Consider the following 18,520-nt stretch of genomic DNA (forward strand, 5'->3'; position numbering starts at 1 on the left):
CTTATCTCATCAACTGTGCAGTGGGCTCTTAATGTTAGCAATCTCGTGTTTAGATTGTTACCTGAAGAAAGAAAAAACAAAGTGTCCTGAATGCTGATTCTACTCAGCAAGTGGCAAACAACAAAACTTTTGAAAAAGCAGACCTGGGGAGAGTCCACTGCAGTTTCATAATGGGTATGAATAGTTATTTTTCTGCCTTTTTTTTTTTTTTCTAAATCTTTCTGGGGTTTGATGTGGATTTCTTTCTATTTGTTCAGGAAACTGTGACGTGTGTTCTGGGCAGGGTTTGAGGTTTTGGAACCTTTTCTAAAAGGGACAGAGAGCACCCTGCTACACTTCCCTGTCGTGAGGTTGGCGTGCAGACGGTGAAGCTGAAGCAAGTTGGTCACCATGCAGGTGCTCCTCCAGTACAGTAGGCTTGTCCTGGCTCTCGCCTTCATCCTGATTTTGGGTTCTTCAGTTCAAGGTAAGACCCAGGAATCTTGTCCCCTTATAATCTTCCTTGTAAGCCCTGGGGTCCACACAAATGTTTATATTCGTTCGTATACGGAATGTATTATACTGTGGGAAAGGAGGCCAAAAAAAGAAGAAGAAAAAAAAAAAGGATTTGGGGTAGCTGAACTCCTTAGTGTGAGATTGGTTAAGTTTGGTACCAAAAAAAGTTAAACTCTGAGGCAGGTGTGGCCTTATAAGTTCTTAAAATGATTGAAATGTACTATTTTATTGTCAGATGAAAATGGTTTATACATTTTTAAATGCTTACGAAAGGAATATAGAAAATGACCTACCCCTAAGTGTCTGCATCAATCCCAAGTCTTAACATAATATGGTAGTGTCATAATTATTGTGATACTGGGAAATACTATTTTTAAAATCAGAGTAAATTTGCGTGTATTTTTTCTCCTTTTTTAAACTTGGTTCTTAGTGAAAATTCAATTATATTTAGACATAGTTAATGAAAACCATCTCAGATTTTAAAGAGAGGCCAAAGAATTTTAGTAATTGTTTTGTTGCTCAGAGAAACATCACATATGGAAATTTCTTATTAGGTCTATCATTTAGGGTTGTTTAGTCAGAATGAAACAACTTAAAACCTTTAATGACTAAGAAAATGAAAACAATCAATTTGTAGGAAAAATACAATTTCTTCTCCTTTGGTAAATAAGTGATCATGTCTGAATAAGGCAGAAAGTCATGGCCTGATAAGTAGATGGGAGAATTTATAGTAGAAAAACTAAAGTTCCTCCAAATCGTAAAGGAAATATTGAGTCATGGTGATTGCACATATCCTGGATTTGTTTCTTCGAAGTTACTTCTAGTTCTCTTGTTTTTACTTCTGGTGGAAATGAAATGGTACACATGATCTCAGATACATTCATTATGTATTGGAAATTTATAAAATTACTTTCTTCTTGTTATGCAATTATTGAAGAAAAAACCAGCAAATAATGTTGCTGAAACTTTTCCATTAGTCTATTTATTTTTTAAGGTATAAAACATTGTTGAATGTAAGGAACAGGCTTTACTTGCATCTTTTAGGGAAAACCTTCAGCTTGATGAAATAATTCCCTCATGTGTTCTGACAAGATCCAGGCAGTCAGGTCCATGTTTGTAGCACAGACTTGAGTGACCTGTTGCTGCTGGGTTCACCCTGACCAGAGCTCTGTGAGTCTTTACATCTTCAAAATTTCCCAGAAATGTCACATTCCCCACTAAGATTCAATAGGGAAAACTAAAATGAAAACAAAAGCATTCTTTATGTAATAGGTATTCTTCAGAATGTAGTGAAGAAACTATCATAACACTTTATAAAGTACTAGTATTTATGTCATCACCAGGTAGGTTTAGCTCTATGTCGGGAAAGGAACCAAAAAAGAGAGAATGAATGGACTGAAAAACTAGGGAGTTTCCAAAGGAGAAGTGCAGTTGGTACTGGAATCAAGGGTTAATGTTCACATCTGAATAAGAAGGGAAATAGATGTCCACCCACAGCTGCGTGTGTGAGTGACATCAGCTCAAGGCTGCAGAGAGGTCACTATTTCATCATACTTCTATGTGATGCCAGATATGATTCTGTAGCATTCTTTCCCCACTTAAAAAAATTTTTTTTCTTAACCCATTGATTTGACTGAACTGATCAACTGCACTAGGCTTTTGGCTGGTTTTAACTGAAACAAAACATCTTAGGTTATTGTATTAGTTTGCTAAGGCTGCCATAACAAAGTACCACAGACTGGGTGGCTTAAACAACAGGAATTTATTTCCTCACAGTTCTGGAGGCTAGAAGTCCAAGATCAAGGTGTCAGCAGGGTTAGTTTCATTCTGAAGCTTCTCTCCTCAGCTTGTAGATGGCCGTCTTGTCTCTGTCTTTACATGGTTCTTTGTGTGTGTCTATGTCCCAATCTCCTCTTCTTATAAGGAAACCAGTCATACTGGATTAGGGCTCATCTGCATGAGCTCATTATGTCTTAATTATCTCTTTCAAGGCCCTATCTCCAAATACAGTCCCATTCTGAGGTACTGGGGGTTAGAACTTCAACACATTGAATTGGAGGGATACAATTCAGCCCATATCAGTGACTATAAGCGAAGCTGAAGTAAAGACATGCTGTAAAAGTATGTCTACCAAGTGCAAAGAGAAGGAAGTTTGGCAATGTGTGGGAGACCCTGGAGAGGACAGTGGGCTAATCAATTTAATGTAGAGCTCCAGGGGATTATTGATGAGGCCTTACTCATCAATTGATGAGGTGACTCTTACTCTTTTACTGCCTCTCTTTTTAAAAGATGCCCATAAAGAGGGAAAATGGAAAATCCTTGAGCAGGTGTGGCCAAGGGGGTCATTGCCAGACTATGTTTCCACTCTACACTGCCTCTGAGATCACGATAATGATATTGATTCCACCTATGTGCACTGCTGTTTGATTGTAAAGTGATTCACATCCATTCTCGGGTAAACGATCATCACATTCCCTGGGAGGAGGAATTAACACCAATTTATAGAGGGGAAACTTGGGTCTTACATTCATCATCTCACTTGCTCTTTACATCAGCCTCTTGCAAAAAATTTATCAGACTTGCCCAAGGCCCATTACAACTAATTAATGGCAGAGCTGGTCATCTGATTTAAAGTTCAGAGTTAACTTTCTACTGCAATTTAGCTGTATTCTAGGTGGATTAGAGATTTTCTTTATTTAAAACAACCTTGCTTTGACTCTAGCCCTTGCTACAAAAACCACTGAGTTGAGGGACAGAGAAGGAGAAATTGAAAGTAAACTTGGAACTTTTTATAGCTTGTCAAACCATGCAAGGGTGGGGGAAATTTATTCATCTTGTGGAACTGATTAGCCAGTAGGAAGCAGCTCCAGCTTAGATGGTGATGTCTGTTTGAATGCCACCAAACAATGAACGAAATGGTCTCCCTCCCCCCTCCCCACAACATGGCAGTTTCTGCTTAAATTTTTCTAGCACACTTGCAGCAAGTCTCCATTAAGAATAGGAAATTAGTAAATTGAGATGATGTTGGGGAAAAATTGATATTACAATACGATATTACTGGGGTAAGTTATTTGCTCTGGTAATGTTTACTTATAGAAAGTATTTGCTAAAGCAGGACTAGTGACTCTGTGTGTATGTGTGAAAGAAATAGGGGCAAAGACTGAGACAGAGAGAGACAGAGACAGACAGAGAAAGGGCGGTGTGGGCAGTGAGGGAAGTGATTGTAAATAAAAAACATTCTTCTCCCTTGAATCCACCACAAAATTAAACAGGAGATCTGTAAGTGGGGCCTCTTAGGAAGATAATTTTTCTGTCCATGAGCATATTCCCTTTTGTTTTTTAAATTACGGTAATCTTAAGATTTCTCTCAAGCAAGATAGAATCAAGATACTCCCACACATCGGGGGCTGGAACTGTTGAATTTTCACATTCTGCCAACACCCTTCAATAAATATGTCAGGAACTTGGTATCTGTAACCGTGTTCTTTCTTTATTTATTTTAATTTTTTTTTTTTTTTTTGCGGTACGTGGGCCTCTCACTGTGGTAGCCTCTCCCGTTGCGGAGCACAGGCTCCAGACGCGCAGGCTCAGCGGCCATGGCTCACGGGCCCAGCCGCTCCATGGCATGTGGGATCTTCCCGGACCGGGGCACGAACCTGTGTCCCCTGCATCGGCTGGCGGACTCTCAACCACTGCACCACCAGGGAAGCCCCCGTGTTCTTTATTTTAAAGCAGATTTAAAATCCCCAGTGTGTTGATCATTTTATAATGTATAGCAATACAGGACCACTATGTTATGCACCTGAAACTAACATAGTATATTAGGTCAACTATACTTAAAAAAAAACCCACCTCGGGACTTCCCTGGTGGTCCAGTGGTTAAGAATCTGCCTTCCAATGCAGAGGAGGTGGGTTCGATCCCTGGTCGGGGAACTAAGATCCCACATGCCGTGGAGCAACTAAGCCCACATACTCTGGAGCCTGCCCACCACAACTAGAGAGAGAAGCCCGTGTGCCTCAGTGAAAAATCCTGCGTGCCGCAGCTAAGTCCCGACTCAGCCAAAAATAAAAATAAATAAATAAATATTAAGAAAACACCTAATATGATTTTATTTATATGAAACATCCAACTTGCTTAAAAATATAGAGATAAAAAGTAGATTAGTTAGTGGTTACTTGGGGATGAGAAGCATGAGATACAGGAGCTGGCTAGCTAAAGGATAGGGGATTTCTCTTTGATGATGAAATTGTTCTAAATTTGTGGTGATAGTTGCACATACCTATGAATATGCTAAAAACCAGTGAATTTTACATTTTAGAAGAGTGATTGTGTGCTATGTTACATACATACCAATAAAACTTTTTTTAATTAAAAAAATAAAATCACCAGTCCCAAACTAGATAAACATTTCTATGGGGGAGGTGGACTTCTATCTTTGATTTCTTTATAAATTTTGGAACAGCTTTATTGAGATAGATTTCATATACCATACAATTCACCCATTTAAAGTGTACATCGATGGTTTTCTAGTATATTCACAGATATGTGCAACCATCACCATAGTCTATTTTAGAACATTTTCATCACCCCAAAAAAGAAACCCCTCTTTATAAATTTTAAAAGCTGAGATTCTAAACTCTAGAGGGAATTTGTATTTTAGAAGTTTTCTAATTTACCAGAGTTGTGTTTCTTACACCAGTGAAAAGATGAGATCTTTCACTTAGATGCTGCTTCCTCATTAAACTATTAGTTTTACTTTTCTGTTTAACTTCCTATCTATGCAAGCACTTACTTGGTTTGATATTCAGCCATCCACGACAGTAGAGAAGAATGTCTAGACCTGCTCTGTCTGAAATGGTAGCCGCGGGCTTCTTGTGGCTACTAAACACTTGAAATGTGTGAATCGTGGCGAGTCCAAAATGAAGTATGGTGTAAGTGCAAAATACACACCAGATTTGAAATCTTAGGATGAAAAAAATTGTAAAATATCCATTAATAACTTATATTGATTATGTTGTGACAATATTTGAATATATTTAAGTAAAATATTTTCAAATTAATGTCACCTCTTTTTTATTTTTTAAAATATGGCTGTTGTAACATCCATACGTGTACGGATGGTTTCTCTTGTTTCTATTGGACCGTGCTGGTCTAGACGGCATGGGGTGTGAAGACATTGCCCTCTGCTGGAGCAGATGTTGAATTTTTACCTGACTCACAATGATGACGCTTCTAAGTAACAATTCAGTAGATGCCAAGCTCAAGCTTCTTCAGGAATCAGAGGAGAAGGAGCTAAAATGTATTAAATACCTACCATGTGCAAAGGCTTGTGCTAGATGTTTCAGATACTTTTATCTTGTTTAAACAGGAACTCTTTGGGATACTATTATGGGATACTGTGGTGGAACAGGAATTTAAATTTGGTCTCTCTACAAGCTGTTCACTATCAGAGATAGGTCAATAGGTCATTGTCATCCTTCTCCTCATCAGAGAAACTAGCATTTAAAGAGCTCTGACGGGACTTTCCTGGTGGTCCACTGGTTAAGATTCCGTGCTCCCAATGCAAGGGGCCCGGGTTCGATCCCTGGTTGGGGAACTAGATCTCCTATGCCTGTGTCAACTAAGAGTTCACATGCCACAACTAAGAAGTCCACATGCTGCAACAAAGATCCCGCATGGCACAATGAAAATCCTGTGTGCCGCAACCAAGACTCAGTGCAGCCAAAATAAATAAACAAATAAATGTTAAAAAAAAAGAAAGAAAAGAAAAGGGAGAGATTAATTTAAATAAATAAAGAGCTCTGGGCTTCCCTGGTGGCGCAGTGGTTGAGAGTCCGCCTGCCGATGTAGGGGACATGGGTTCGTGCCCCGGTCCGGGAAGATCCCACATGCCACGGAGCAGCTGGGCCCGTGAGCCATGGCCACTGAGCCTGCGCGTCCGGAGCCTGTGCTCCGAAACGAGAGAGGCCACAACAGTGAGAGGCCCACGTACCGCAAAAAAAAAAAGAAAAAAAAGAGCTCTGACCATGGTGTTAGGTACTATTCTACGGCCTAATATTTATATGTCATTATTAGAGCTACTATTGTCCCCATTTTATGGATGAGGAAATTGAGGTACAGGGAGGTTAAGTTTACACAGCTAGTAAGGGGGAGACATTGTGATGTCAACTTGACATCACAAGTTGATGTCAAGCCTTACCTCCAGCCTCCAAGCAGTGACAGAGCTAACCCATTCTGGATGACTAGCGTCCCAGACCAGAAACTGTAAGCTATATTCAGGAACTATGGGGAAGATTGTGATAGAATAGTAAGTAGTTCTAAAAGAAAGAATGAATGAAAGTAAGACAGACAGAAAGAAAGAAGGAAAACAATGGGAGAACATTTACTTTCTACATTAGAGTCTTTGTTTATATTTTTAAAAGAATATTGTTTATTACAGCAATTTAGAAAACAAAGTGAGAAAAAAAAAAAACACCAGAGTCTACCACTATAGTTATTTCTGTGTATTTCCTCCCATTCCTCACCCCCCCGATATCTATTTATGTAGTTACATTAACAACTATTATGCATAGAGTGGTATTCTGCTTTTTAAAAAATATTTATTTATTTTTGGTTGTATCAGGTTTTAGTTGCAGCACACAGGATCTGTCGTGTGGCACACAGACTCCTCTCTAGTGGTGGCGCAAAGGCTCCAGCACGCGCGGGCTCAGTAGTTGTGGTGCAAGGGCTGTCTAGTTATGGCTTGTGGGCTCATAGTTGCGGCACGTGGGCTTAGTTGCCCTGCAGCACATGGGATCTTAGTTCCCTGACCAGGGATCGAACCTGAGTCCCCTGCATTGGAAGGCGGATTCTTAACCACTGGACCACCAGGGAAGTCCCCTCTGCTTTTTTTTTTTTTTTTTTTTTTTTTTTGCGGTATGCGGGCCTCTCACTGTTGTGGCCTCCCCCGTTGCGGAGCACAGGCTCCGGACGCGCAGGCCCAGCGGCCATGGCTCACGGGCCCAGCCACTCCGCGGCATATGGGATCCTCCCAGACCGGGGCACGAACCCGTATCCCCTGCATCGGCAGGCGGACTCTCAACCACTGCGCCACCAGGGAGGCCCTCCCTCTGCTTTTTTAAAACTCATTTTTGAACATAGATTTTCCTATGATGCTACATAGTCTTTTCCATAACTATTGCTTTTTTCCCATTTGTTTAATATTCTCTCATATGAATGCCTCATAATTAATCTGAGTATATTCTCTTGTTTAGTTATTTCCTGTTTCCCTATTTTAAATAATACTAAGGTGAACAGCATCATGAATTCTTTACATATTTTCCCTCTCTCTCTCTCTCCATATATATATGTATATAATGTATATCTTAATGATGTTACTAATAACTTAGCAATGCTGTATTTATAAAATTAATCAGAAATATTAGCTAGGACAAAGTTGAGTGTAAACAGACATAATAGAGATTCATGAGGAAAGAGGACATTTTGCAAAAGTTCTGTGGTTCTGCAATTTTTTAAGAACAAAGTCCTTGGCCATCCCATTAAGATGTAAAGTGAATTTGACCTCAGTAGAGGCTTCACTTTTCAACCTCTGATAGTTGAGAACAGGACACAACTTGTGCATACTCTCCTAGAAATACAGATACCCAGAGGGAAAAAAAGCAAAACTCCAGAACTTATGGTCTTTGGGAGGGCTGGGTAATGAGATTAGGAGTAAATTTTTTTGTTTGCTACATTTTTCAAAATTTTCTATAATGAATATATATTCCTTCTCTAAGATAAATGTTATTAAAAATTGCAACAAAAGCAGTCTAGATGTAAGGAATATCTAAATAAACTCTCCATTTCTAGGAGAGAGTACTATAAAAGGTAGAGAGCCCTCTAGAACCTGAGTTAAAGTCAGGAAACCATTGAAAAGTTGCTGTATCCATTTACATAAAATTCTAGAAAATGCAAACTAATTTATAACGACAGTAACTAGATTGATGGTTGAGGGGGGCTGGGGGGAGTCAGGAGGAGGGAGGGAGAAGGGCAGGATCACAAAGGGGCACAAGGAAACTCTGGGGGATGTTGAATATGTTCATACCCTTGATTGTGGTGATGGTTCCATGGTGTATCCATTTGTCGAAACAAATTGTGCACTTTAAACGTGCACAGCTTATTGAATGTCAAGTCCACCTTAAGAAAGCTGTCAAAAAATAAAAATAATTTTGAATAGATAATACATACATATGGCTCAAAAATCTAAGGGTTCAAAAGGATATGCAGTGAAAAGTCAATGCTCTTCCTTCCACTGTCTTCCAGCCACCAACTCCCTCCACAAAGATGATCAGTTTGCTGTATATCTTTTCAGAGATGTTCTGTGCATGTAAGCATATATGTAAATATAGTGTGAAAAAACACAAACACACACAAATGGTAACAAACAATTCATAGTGTTCTTTACTTTTCTTAACTTAATAATATACCTTGGAGGGAATTCCCTGGCGGTCCAGTAGTTCGAATCCTTGGTCGGGGAACTGAGTTCTTGCAAGCCACATAGCGTGGCCAAAAACAACAACAACACACACACGCACCCCTTGGAAATGATTCTATATCAGCACCCAGAGAACTGCCTCATTCTTCTAAGAGCTGTATAGTACTGTAGGCTGTGCCTGAATTCATTAACATTTAATTTTCTAATCTTCGCTATCGCAAAAAACATTGCAGTGATTATCCACAACACTGTTTTTCATTTTAGTTTATTTTGCTTTCATAAATAGTTGTCATCATGTGCATCTCAATCTGTACAGAACAATAACGCGCTGGGCTTTAAAACTGTTGCAGGAAGGGGGACCCCTTCCAGGGCCTGAGAATGGGCTCTTGTCTAACACTTAGAAATGAATTGTCCAAGGAGACACATGTGCTGACAAAGCAAGAGACTTTATTGGGAAGGGGCACCCGGGTGGAGAGCAGCAGGGTAAGGGAACCCAGGAGAACTGCTCTCATGTGGCTCGCAGTCTCAGGTTTTATGTTAATGGGGTTAGTTTCCGGCTTGTCTCTGGCCAATCATTCTGACTCAGGGTCCTTCCTGGTGGCAAGGGCATCTCTCAGCCAAGACAGATTCCAGTGAGAAGGATTCTGGAAGGTTGGTAGGACATATGGACTGGTGTCTCTTCTCTCCTTTTGACCTTTCCTGAATTCTTCCCATTGGTGGTAGCTTGTCAGTGGTAAGGTCCTTCCTTACCAGGACCTCCTGTTGTAAGACAACTCATGCAAGTGGTTACTCTCATGCCTGGCCAGGGCAGGTGGTTTCGGTCGGTGATTCCCTTAACAAAACTACCTTTCCTGCTTTTCAAGAATTTTAGATGTGCCCCTTCAGGTTAGGTTATTATTAGTTGCACTTGTGTGAATCAGGTTTGTACTTGAGGTGGGGAGATGAACCTTTGGAAGGGTGGTGAAGTATTTCTCACCACCAGGCCTCCATCCTTGCTGGACTGAGGAAGGAAGAATTTATTTCATGAATTAATAAGGGATCGCCTATATAACCTCTTAACACAAGATATGGAGCCTTTTGCATAGACATTAAGAGACTGCGACAGACCAGCTTTTGTGAATAGAGGAGCCTTGATTTTTGAAATCTGACTAGATGTGAGGGCAAAGAAAGAGGCCAAGTTTTTAACCTACTTTTCATTCCCAAGAATACCCAAGAATTTATTTTCAATACCCAAGAATGGCCCTAAAGAACTAGGGCTCTGTAGTATCTCGGGCACTAATTGGTACATTCCTTAACCTTTCTGAGCATGATTCGACTCATCTCTACCAGAACAGGCAGGATTCGGGGTCAGATACAGGTTTGAATCCTGGGTCCTCTACTTAGTACCTGTGCAGCCTCAGTGTTCCTTTGTATAAAACGGAAATAATAGTACAAAGATAATGATAGTTAACATTATCAAGTGTTTACTGTGTACCTGGCACTATGTTAAGATCTTTACATGCATTTTCTCATTCAATTTTTGTTACCAGCTTATGAAAAAGAGACACTCTTAGTACCTCAGTTTTCTGGTGGGGTCTTGGGGAAGTTAAGGTTTCACAGCTCACCAGTAGCAGAGCTGGGACTTCACTCCAGGCAGCTAATTGCCAAAGCCTGTTCTAACCTTAAACTCTAGGCTACTTTAGAGGGGTGTTGTGAGAAGGATAAATGGTGTGCATAAAGGGCTAGCAAATAGTGGGTGCTCCTGTGATATTAATGATATTAATAAAACCTGTCCACACCTTACCTACCAAATTTAGAATCTATTTAATTAAAAATTTCTTAGGGACAGAGTGATTAGAAGCTGTGTAAGAGACATTTATTGACCACGTGGGTTCCTTGTTTGGGCAGGTTCTCCTGTGCGGAGAGCCAGATACCAGTGGGTACGCTGCAACCCTGACAGCAATTCTGCAAACTGCATTGGTGAAAAGGGACCAGAGTTCGATCTACTTCCAGGTGAATCCAACAGAATCCTATCTCCAAGGACTGACCCTTTTTCGTAAGTGGAAATTCTTGATTTTACTTTCATCATCCGCTGCTGAGATCTTGGCACGGAGGTGGGAGGGTTGCCAAGAGTGTTTTTCTTCAGGCTCTTGCTTCCATGGTTAGGTTCCATGGTTAGGTTTTCACTGCACAGCACAGGGTAAAACTGTACTGTATTTACTGGTATATGAGATGCACAAGAATACATGATTCACCTACTTTTTTAAGAATTTTATTTATTTTTAAAAATTTATTTATTTTTGGCTGCGTTGGGTCTTCGTTGCTGCGCGCGGGCTTTCTCTAGTTGCTGAGAGCGGGGGCTACTCTTCATTGCAGTGTGCGGGCTTCTCATTGTGGTGGTTTCTTTTGTTGCGGAGCATGGACTCTAGGCATGCGGGCTGAGTAGTTGTGGAGGCGGGCTTAGCTGCTCTGCGGCATGTGGGATCTTCCCAGACCAGAGATAGAACCCGTATCTCCTGCACTGGCAGGCGGATTCTTAACCACTGCACCACCAGGGAAGTCCCTATTCACCTACACTTTTGCAAGGTCTTTTTCTTGTGGCAGAAACAAAAATTGAATATTTTTCACCAATAGGTATTGAAAATGATTGAACATTATTTTATTAATGTAAATAGAGCACATTGTATATTTATATTAAAATCCAATAGGAGTCTATCACCTGAATGGATAAACAAAATGTGGTACATCCCTTAAGTGGAATATTATTTGGCCACAAGAAAGAAGGAGGTACTGATAAATGCTATAACATGGATGAATCCTGAAAACATTATGCAACGTGAAGGAAACCAGACACAAAAAGCCACATATTGTATGATTCCATTTATGTGAAATGTCCAGAATAGGCAAATCCACAGAGACAGAAATAGAGTAGTGGTTGCCAGGGGCTGTGAGGGAGGGAGGAATAAAGAGTGACTGCTATTAGGTACAAGATTTTTGAGGGGTGATAAAAATGTTCCGTTTAGATAGTAGTGATAAAAAAAAAAGAAATTAGGGAAAGGAAGAATAAGTGTCCATGACTCATAAAAAAAAGTCAAAACTCCTTTTTAAAAATTAAATTAATTTATGTTTTATACAGCAGGTTCTTATTAATTATCTATTTTATACATATTAGTGTATAAATGTCAACCGCAATCTCCCAATTCATCCCCCCCCGCTTCCTCCCTTGGTGTCCATACGTCCAAAACTCTTCTTGATCAAATAAAACCTGCCTTATACTTGCAAAAAAGATCCAATAGGAATTCATAAGTAACAAAAATTGAATTGTATTAAAACCCATTATTTCAATGAATATCAAAATTATATGTAGCAAAGGTACATTATGAAAAGAATTATCATAAAGTTTTCATCTTCAGGCTTAAATAGAAAATCACTCCCCTGAAAGCCACGTAAATCATCATGCCCAAACCAGGTAAGCCTATCATCACTTTGGGGATCCTGGTAACCCCCTTCATCACTGAAATTATATCATCACCATCCTCAAAATGCAACTCTGCAACCCTGTGCTTTTAGGTCCATGGCATAAAGCTTGAACGTGATATTACAGCATCCTCCATTATTTTAAGTCACGGATTTCAACAGTAATTCATTTAAATCTAAGATATTAGAGGAACAATGCAAGTCCTCCAAAACAAGTATTTTACACTATTTCTTCCTTCCTCAAATCTGTATGATCTTCCACACTCTTTGACATAAATTGTAGCAATATTTTTTTGGATCCGTGTCCTAAGGCAAAGGAAACAAAAGCAAAAATAAACAAATGGGACCTAATTAAACTTAAAAGCTTTTGCACAGCAAGGGAAACCATCGACAAACAAAAGGACAACTTACTGAATGGGAGAAAATAATTGCAAATGATATGACTAATAAGGGGTTAATATCTAAAGTATATAAACAGCTCATACAACTCAACATCAAAAAAACAAACATCCCGATTAAAAACTGGGCAGAAGATCTGAATAGACATTTTTCCAAAGAAGACATCCAGTTAGACAACAGGCACGTGAAAAGATGCTCAACATCGCTAATCACCAGAGAAATGCAAATTAAAACCACAGTGAATATCACATCCCACCTGTCAGAATGGCTGTCATCAAAAAGATCACAAATAACAAATTGCTGGCGAGGATGTAGAAAAAAGAGGACCCTTGTACATTGCTAATGGGAATGTAAATTGGTGCAACCACTGTACAAAACAGTGTGGAGGTTCCTCAGAAAACTAAAAATAGAGTTACCATATGATCCTGCAATTGTACTCCTGGGTATATATCCAAAGAAAATGAAAACACTAATTTGAAAAGATATATGTTCCCCAATGTTCATAGCAGCATTATTTATAATAGCCAAGATATGGAATCAATCTAAGTGTCCATCAGTAGGTGAATGGATAAAGAAGATGTGATACACACACACACATTGGAATGCTACTCAGCCATAAAAAAGAACGAAATTTTGCCATTTGCAGCAACATGGATGGACTTGGAGGTATTATGCTTAGTGAAATAAGTCAGAGAAGACAAATACTGTATGATATCATTTATATGTGGAATCTAAAAAAAAAAACCAAACTTGTGAATATAACAAAAAAGAAACAGACACACAGATATAGAGAACAAACCAGTGGTTACCAGTGGGGAGAAGGAAGGGAGAGGGGCAAGCTAGGGGCAGGGGATTAAGAGGTACAAACTACTGTGAATAAAATAAATAATCGGGCTTTCCTGGTGGCGCAGTGGTTCAGAATCCGCCTGCCAATGCAGGGGACGCGGGTTTGATCCCTGGCCCGGGAAGATCCCACATGCCGCAGAGCAACTAAGCCCGTGTGCCACAACTACTGAGCCTGTGCGCCTAGAGCCTGTGCTCTGCAACAAGAGAAGCCACCGCAATGAGAAGCCCGCGCACCGCAACGAAGAGTAGCCCCGGCTCGCCCCAACTATAGAAAGTCCACGCACAGCGAGGAAGCCCCATCGCAGCCAAAAATAAATAAATAAAAATAAATAAATAATCTACAAGGATGTATTGTACAACACAGGGAATATAGCCAATATTTTATAATAACTATAAATGGAATATAACCTTTAAAATTGTGAATCACTGTTGTACACCTGAAATGTATATAATATTGTAAATCAACTCTACCTCAACTAAAAATAAATAAAAACATCTCTAGGATCTTCCCTTTCCTCAGCCAGCGACTTTCCTTCTTGCTCTGACACTCCTGTTAACATGGATGCACAGCCCCTGCTTCAGTGACGGTCTTGGACACTTTTGCTCTCAGATCCATTTCTTCTCCTTCCATCTCCCTGCTCTGCATTGGGTGGGGGTGGTGAGGGCTGATCCCTATGGTCTGCATTTCTCAGGCTCCCAGATCTGTGGCTGAGTTTGGCCAGTGGGATGCCTGAAAGGGAGACTGGTCAGCGTGGGAGGCAGGGAGAGACAAGGATGTTTCTTCTCATTCCTGCCTTGGGTGGCACCTCTGGCAAGGCTGTGTCTCATCCATGGCTTCAGCTTCCACCAGATGCTCTTGGTCCCTGGGCTTAGGTAGTACCACCTCCTCCACTGCCCCTCTAGCCCAGCGAGGGAAATATTTTCTTGCTGGTCCTCATCTCTGGGTTTCCTTATTATTCCCTATTTGGCTTTGCTTCTCTTCCACCTCATGTGTAAGCAATTCCGTCTTAAATATTTAGGTAAGTTTCTTGACTGTACTATGACTGTGGCAGCTTCTAAGGCCACCCCTCTTTGTGCAGGGCATCCTATCCCCATGCACCTTCTCCAGGACTTTAATTCTGCAGTTAACCCTCTGAACCCAGCATCTTCTTCTCATCAGTATGCAGACATTCTCTAGTATCTCCTACATTTAGGTAAAATCCCCTCTTTGACTCTGCATCCTTTCCAGCTGTTGCCCCATTCTCTGCTCCTCTTCACAGTAACACTTCCTGATAGGGTTGCCGATGCTTACTATCTCCTCAACCCCTTCTGGTTCTACCTTCACCCAGAGTGCTTGGTAGAAGCACTTACTTTTTTTTTAAATTTAACTTTTTTTTTTTTTAATTGAACCTGGGCCCTCGGCAGTGAAAGCGTGGAGTCCTAACCACTGGACTGCCAGGGAATTCCCAATTTAAGTTCTTTTTTATTTTCCTCTACACTGGTAAAAGTTCCGAGGGAGCTTAAAGTTTTTAAAACATTTTAACTATCCCTCTTTCCCACCCCTGACTTCTGAATTTACAAAGCAAAGGAGAGCAGGAGTCCCAATTTTTAATGGTCCCCCACCTCCTCATGTTATTTGATCCAAAAACTATATACAAGTTTGTAGCAGTCATAGTTATTGTACATGTTTAGGAGGGAGGGAGGCAAGAAGGGATAGGGAGAATGGTGATCCAAAAGAATAAAAACAGAAACCAAATAGGTCACAATTATTTCCTGTTGACACATCTGCTGGTTACTTCTCTCTGTTTAGCTTACTTGACTTCTCTTTTATTTTTTTCCTGTGCCACATGGCTTGTGGGATCTTAGTTTCCCGGCTAGGGATTGAGCCTGCACCCTTGGCACTGAAGTGCAGAGTCCTAACCACTGAACCGCCAGGGAATTCCCACGTGACTTCTCAGTTGCCTTCAAAAACAGTTGACCACCGTTCCTCTGAAATACTTTTTTCTCTGGGCTTCCATGGTCCTACCTTGTCTTAGGTTTCCTTCTACTTCCCTGGCTGTTCTTTCTCCTGTGGTTAATATTTAATATGTTGGGGTGGCCCTAGCTCTGTCGTGGGCTGCTTTTGTATCTGCATGCCTTTTTGGGGTGAATTCATCCTGTTCCATGGCTTTAAATACTGTGTGTGTGTGTGTGAGAGAGACAGAGACAGAGACGGGGGGGGGGAGGGGGAGAAACTACCAAATCTGTTTCCAGTTCTGATTCCTTTTCCCTGACCCCGCAGCCTAAACCATCCAGCAGGTCACCCTCTATTACATTATTCCACTTTCTCTGCATAACATTTAGCCGCACCTAATATTTTCCTGATTTGCTTATTCACTTTTTATTGTCTGTCTCCCCGCCAAAGTTATAAACCTCTGAGCAGGGACCTCATCTATCAGTCCCCATTCTATCCCAGGCACTCAGAACAGGGATCAGATATTCGATATTTATTGAATGCAGGCATGAAGGAAACTCTGATCTGTTGTATGGCCTGTGGTTTATTACTTTCATGCAGAAAATGACCCATAGGCTATGAAACTCAACTTTTGTCCCTGATACTTCGTTGCCTTATTCTGCCACTGATGGGTGGCATCATTGCTCTGGTCCTTTGGTGCTGAGTGGACTTCAAACTATCCCACTGAACCCAGTTGAATGAATGCACTTATTTGTGGGGAGGAGACTGAATGTTAACATGCTGGAAAATATAATGCTTGACTTGTTACAAAGAATTCCTTAAGCATGAGCTTTGTTGAAGCCCTGTGAAGTTATTAGAGATTTTGCAGAATTTTTAAAATAGGAAAAATATATATCTAGGCTAACTTACTTGTGTGTCCTTTCTTCAGTGGGAGAAAGTGTAAAAATGGGATCTTTTCTGTAAAAAATAAATAACCCCTTAAGTAAACTCCAAATATAGGATTGCTATGTTAGTGATAAGAAAATTCGCATTTTATATGCATCTGCAATGAGTAGATGTGGAACTGATAAAGGCAACGAGTTAGATACAGTAAGTATTGTAAATATGTGGAAAGGTCTGACTTATTTTTTGTTTTAAAACATTAAATAACTGGGAAACTTTTCACTTAAAATTTGAGCAACTGACTGGCTACATTTACATTCATATCTTAAAAAATTTATTATGATTATCTTTTCATGTCTCAAACTTTAATGTTTCTTTTCCATTTTTCTGTCTTGCTTCAGAATGATGAAATCCACGAACTTGAATGATGTCTTCCCTCTTTCTGAGGACTTTTCAGGATCAGGCTCTGGAAGTGGCTCTGGAAGTGGCTTCCTACGTGAAATTGAACAGGAATACCAACCAGCAGAAGAAAACGATGCTTTTTATTACAACCTTAGGTCTCTGGAGAGAAATTTGTCCTCAGACAGCCAGGACTTGGGTCAGGATGGACCAGAAGAGGATTTTACTATATAAAAGAGAGGGTTTCCCACCTTGACGCCAGGCAATGTATTTGTGTGCCATGGTTAAATGATTAATTTGAGGACAAAAAGCTTTATAGAAAATTTAAAACATCTGAAAAGGAAGTTTAAGTTTTATTATATATATTTTTTTCTTATGAATTCTTAAAGCCTCCTTTTTCTATCCTAATGTCCTGGAAAATACCTGCATTTCTTTTGTATCGTATTCAACAACATGACTATGAAGTTAACTAGACTCCACATATGTACAAAATTGCTTTAAAGAATAAATTATACTGTTCTTAAAATATTTAGTTTGAGAAACAAATGGACAGGCACTATTTCATATCTAAATCTTCAGGAAGCTGACTCTGATTATGAAATCTAGATATGCCTCTTTTTTCGGTGAAAAAACACAGATGAAACATGCAGTGAATGTACAGAGTGGGTGTTTGGCGTGTTTTACAGTGCGAAGTCAACTGCTCCAACAGTACCACTGCAAGTGTTCGCAGAGCTAGTGGGCAGCAGTTGCCTACAAGTGTGATTGCTGTGTCGCAATTAGAAACTCAACACCCAGATTCAAGCACCACTGTGCTCTCAATACCTCATACTGCTTTACTTTTTTTCCTGGATATCTATGTAGTTTCAAACATTACTCTATTAAAGCAGAAGTATAATCAAAGGGTCAAGCTGTCTGGGCTCCCTTGTTCATGAAGTAATTACTTGTTCAAATGTTTCTAGATTCCCATCAACAAAATATCTGTAAAGTTATTTTACAGTGAGACCAAATTTTGTAACTGGAATCAAATCCTGTTAACTAGCAGATGAAGAAAACAATCATGCTACAGAGAGGGTTACTCTTGTCCAAACACTTCCTCTTCTTGAAGGCTATACTATACTCATCTCTGTTCCCCTTAATTCTGAAAAGCCTGTCAGCATCACTCTCATGGATCCTGTTTTGTACCATCTAGATACCCTCTTCAGAACTGAGGACTTATTCAAATTAACCTCTGTGGAAGAGAGACACCTTGTCCAAGGCCACACCTCTTCCCAGGGCAGCCTGCACCCAATGCCTGGTTGATGTGGGCATATGAGTGCCAGACCCCTCTCCTGAACTTGGAACAATTCAGCAGGACAATCACAGATTCAGAGCTCCCTGAGGAGTCATCTGAGGCGTTGTTGGGACTGTTTTGCAGCTCAGTTTCTTCCTTTACTTAGTCTTGCTTCCTTCCATTCCCCCCTGAGACAGGTCCCTTAGGAACTTTCTGCACACTAGTTTTCATCTCAGAGTTTGCTCTATGGAGAATCCAACCTGTGAAAGTTGGTGCCAGGATGGGTAGAAAGCAGATGCTAAAATGGGATTTTGGAGCTGGATCACCTACTGTCTGGCTGGCAATGAGGACCCCATCGCTGGCAGT

At 40.3% G+C, this 18,520-nt stretch overlaps 1 protein-coding gene across 1 annotated transcript; it reads left to right on the forward strand.

Moving 5' to 3' along the window:
* The first annotated feature begins 324 nt into the window (after positions 1 to 324).
* Positions 325 to 17,794, forward strand: SRGN (serglycin). The gene is made up of 3 exons (XM_082610984.1): positions 325 to 466; positions 10,857 to 11,004; positions 16,887 to 17,794. Exons 1-3 carry the CDS (start codon positions 391 to 393, stop codon positions 17,116 to 17,118), a joined length of 456 nt encoding a protein of 151 aa, XP_082467110.1. The 5' UTR covers positions 325 to 390; the 3' UTR covers positions 17,119 to 17,794.
* Positions 17,795 to 18,520: the final 726 nt, after the last annotated feature.

Source organism: Mesoplodon mirus (assembly GCF_964341445.2).
Source record: "Mesoplodon mirus genome assembly, chromosome: 2".
In the NCBI taxonomy this organism is placed as follows: Eukaryota; Metazoa; Chordata; class Mammalia; order Artiodactyla; family Ziphiidae; genus Mesoplodon; species Mesoplodon mirus.

Excerpts from the sequence above, each read along its gene's own strand:
- SRGN (XM_082610984.1), top strand. The coding sequence starts at position 391 with ATGCAGGTGCTCCTCCAGTACAGTAGGCTTGTCCTGGCTCTCGCCTTC. Across the intron at positions 467-10,856 it reads TTTGGGTTCTTCAGTTCAAG|GTTCTCCTGTGCGGAGAGCC; the intron begins GTAAGACCCAGG and ends TTGTTTGGGCAG. Across the intron at positions 11,005-16,886 it reads CCAAGGACTGACCCTTTTTC|AATGATGAAATCCACGAACT; the intron begins GTAAGTGGAAAT and ends GTCTTGCTTCAG.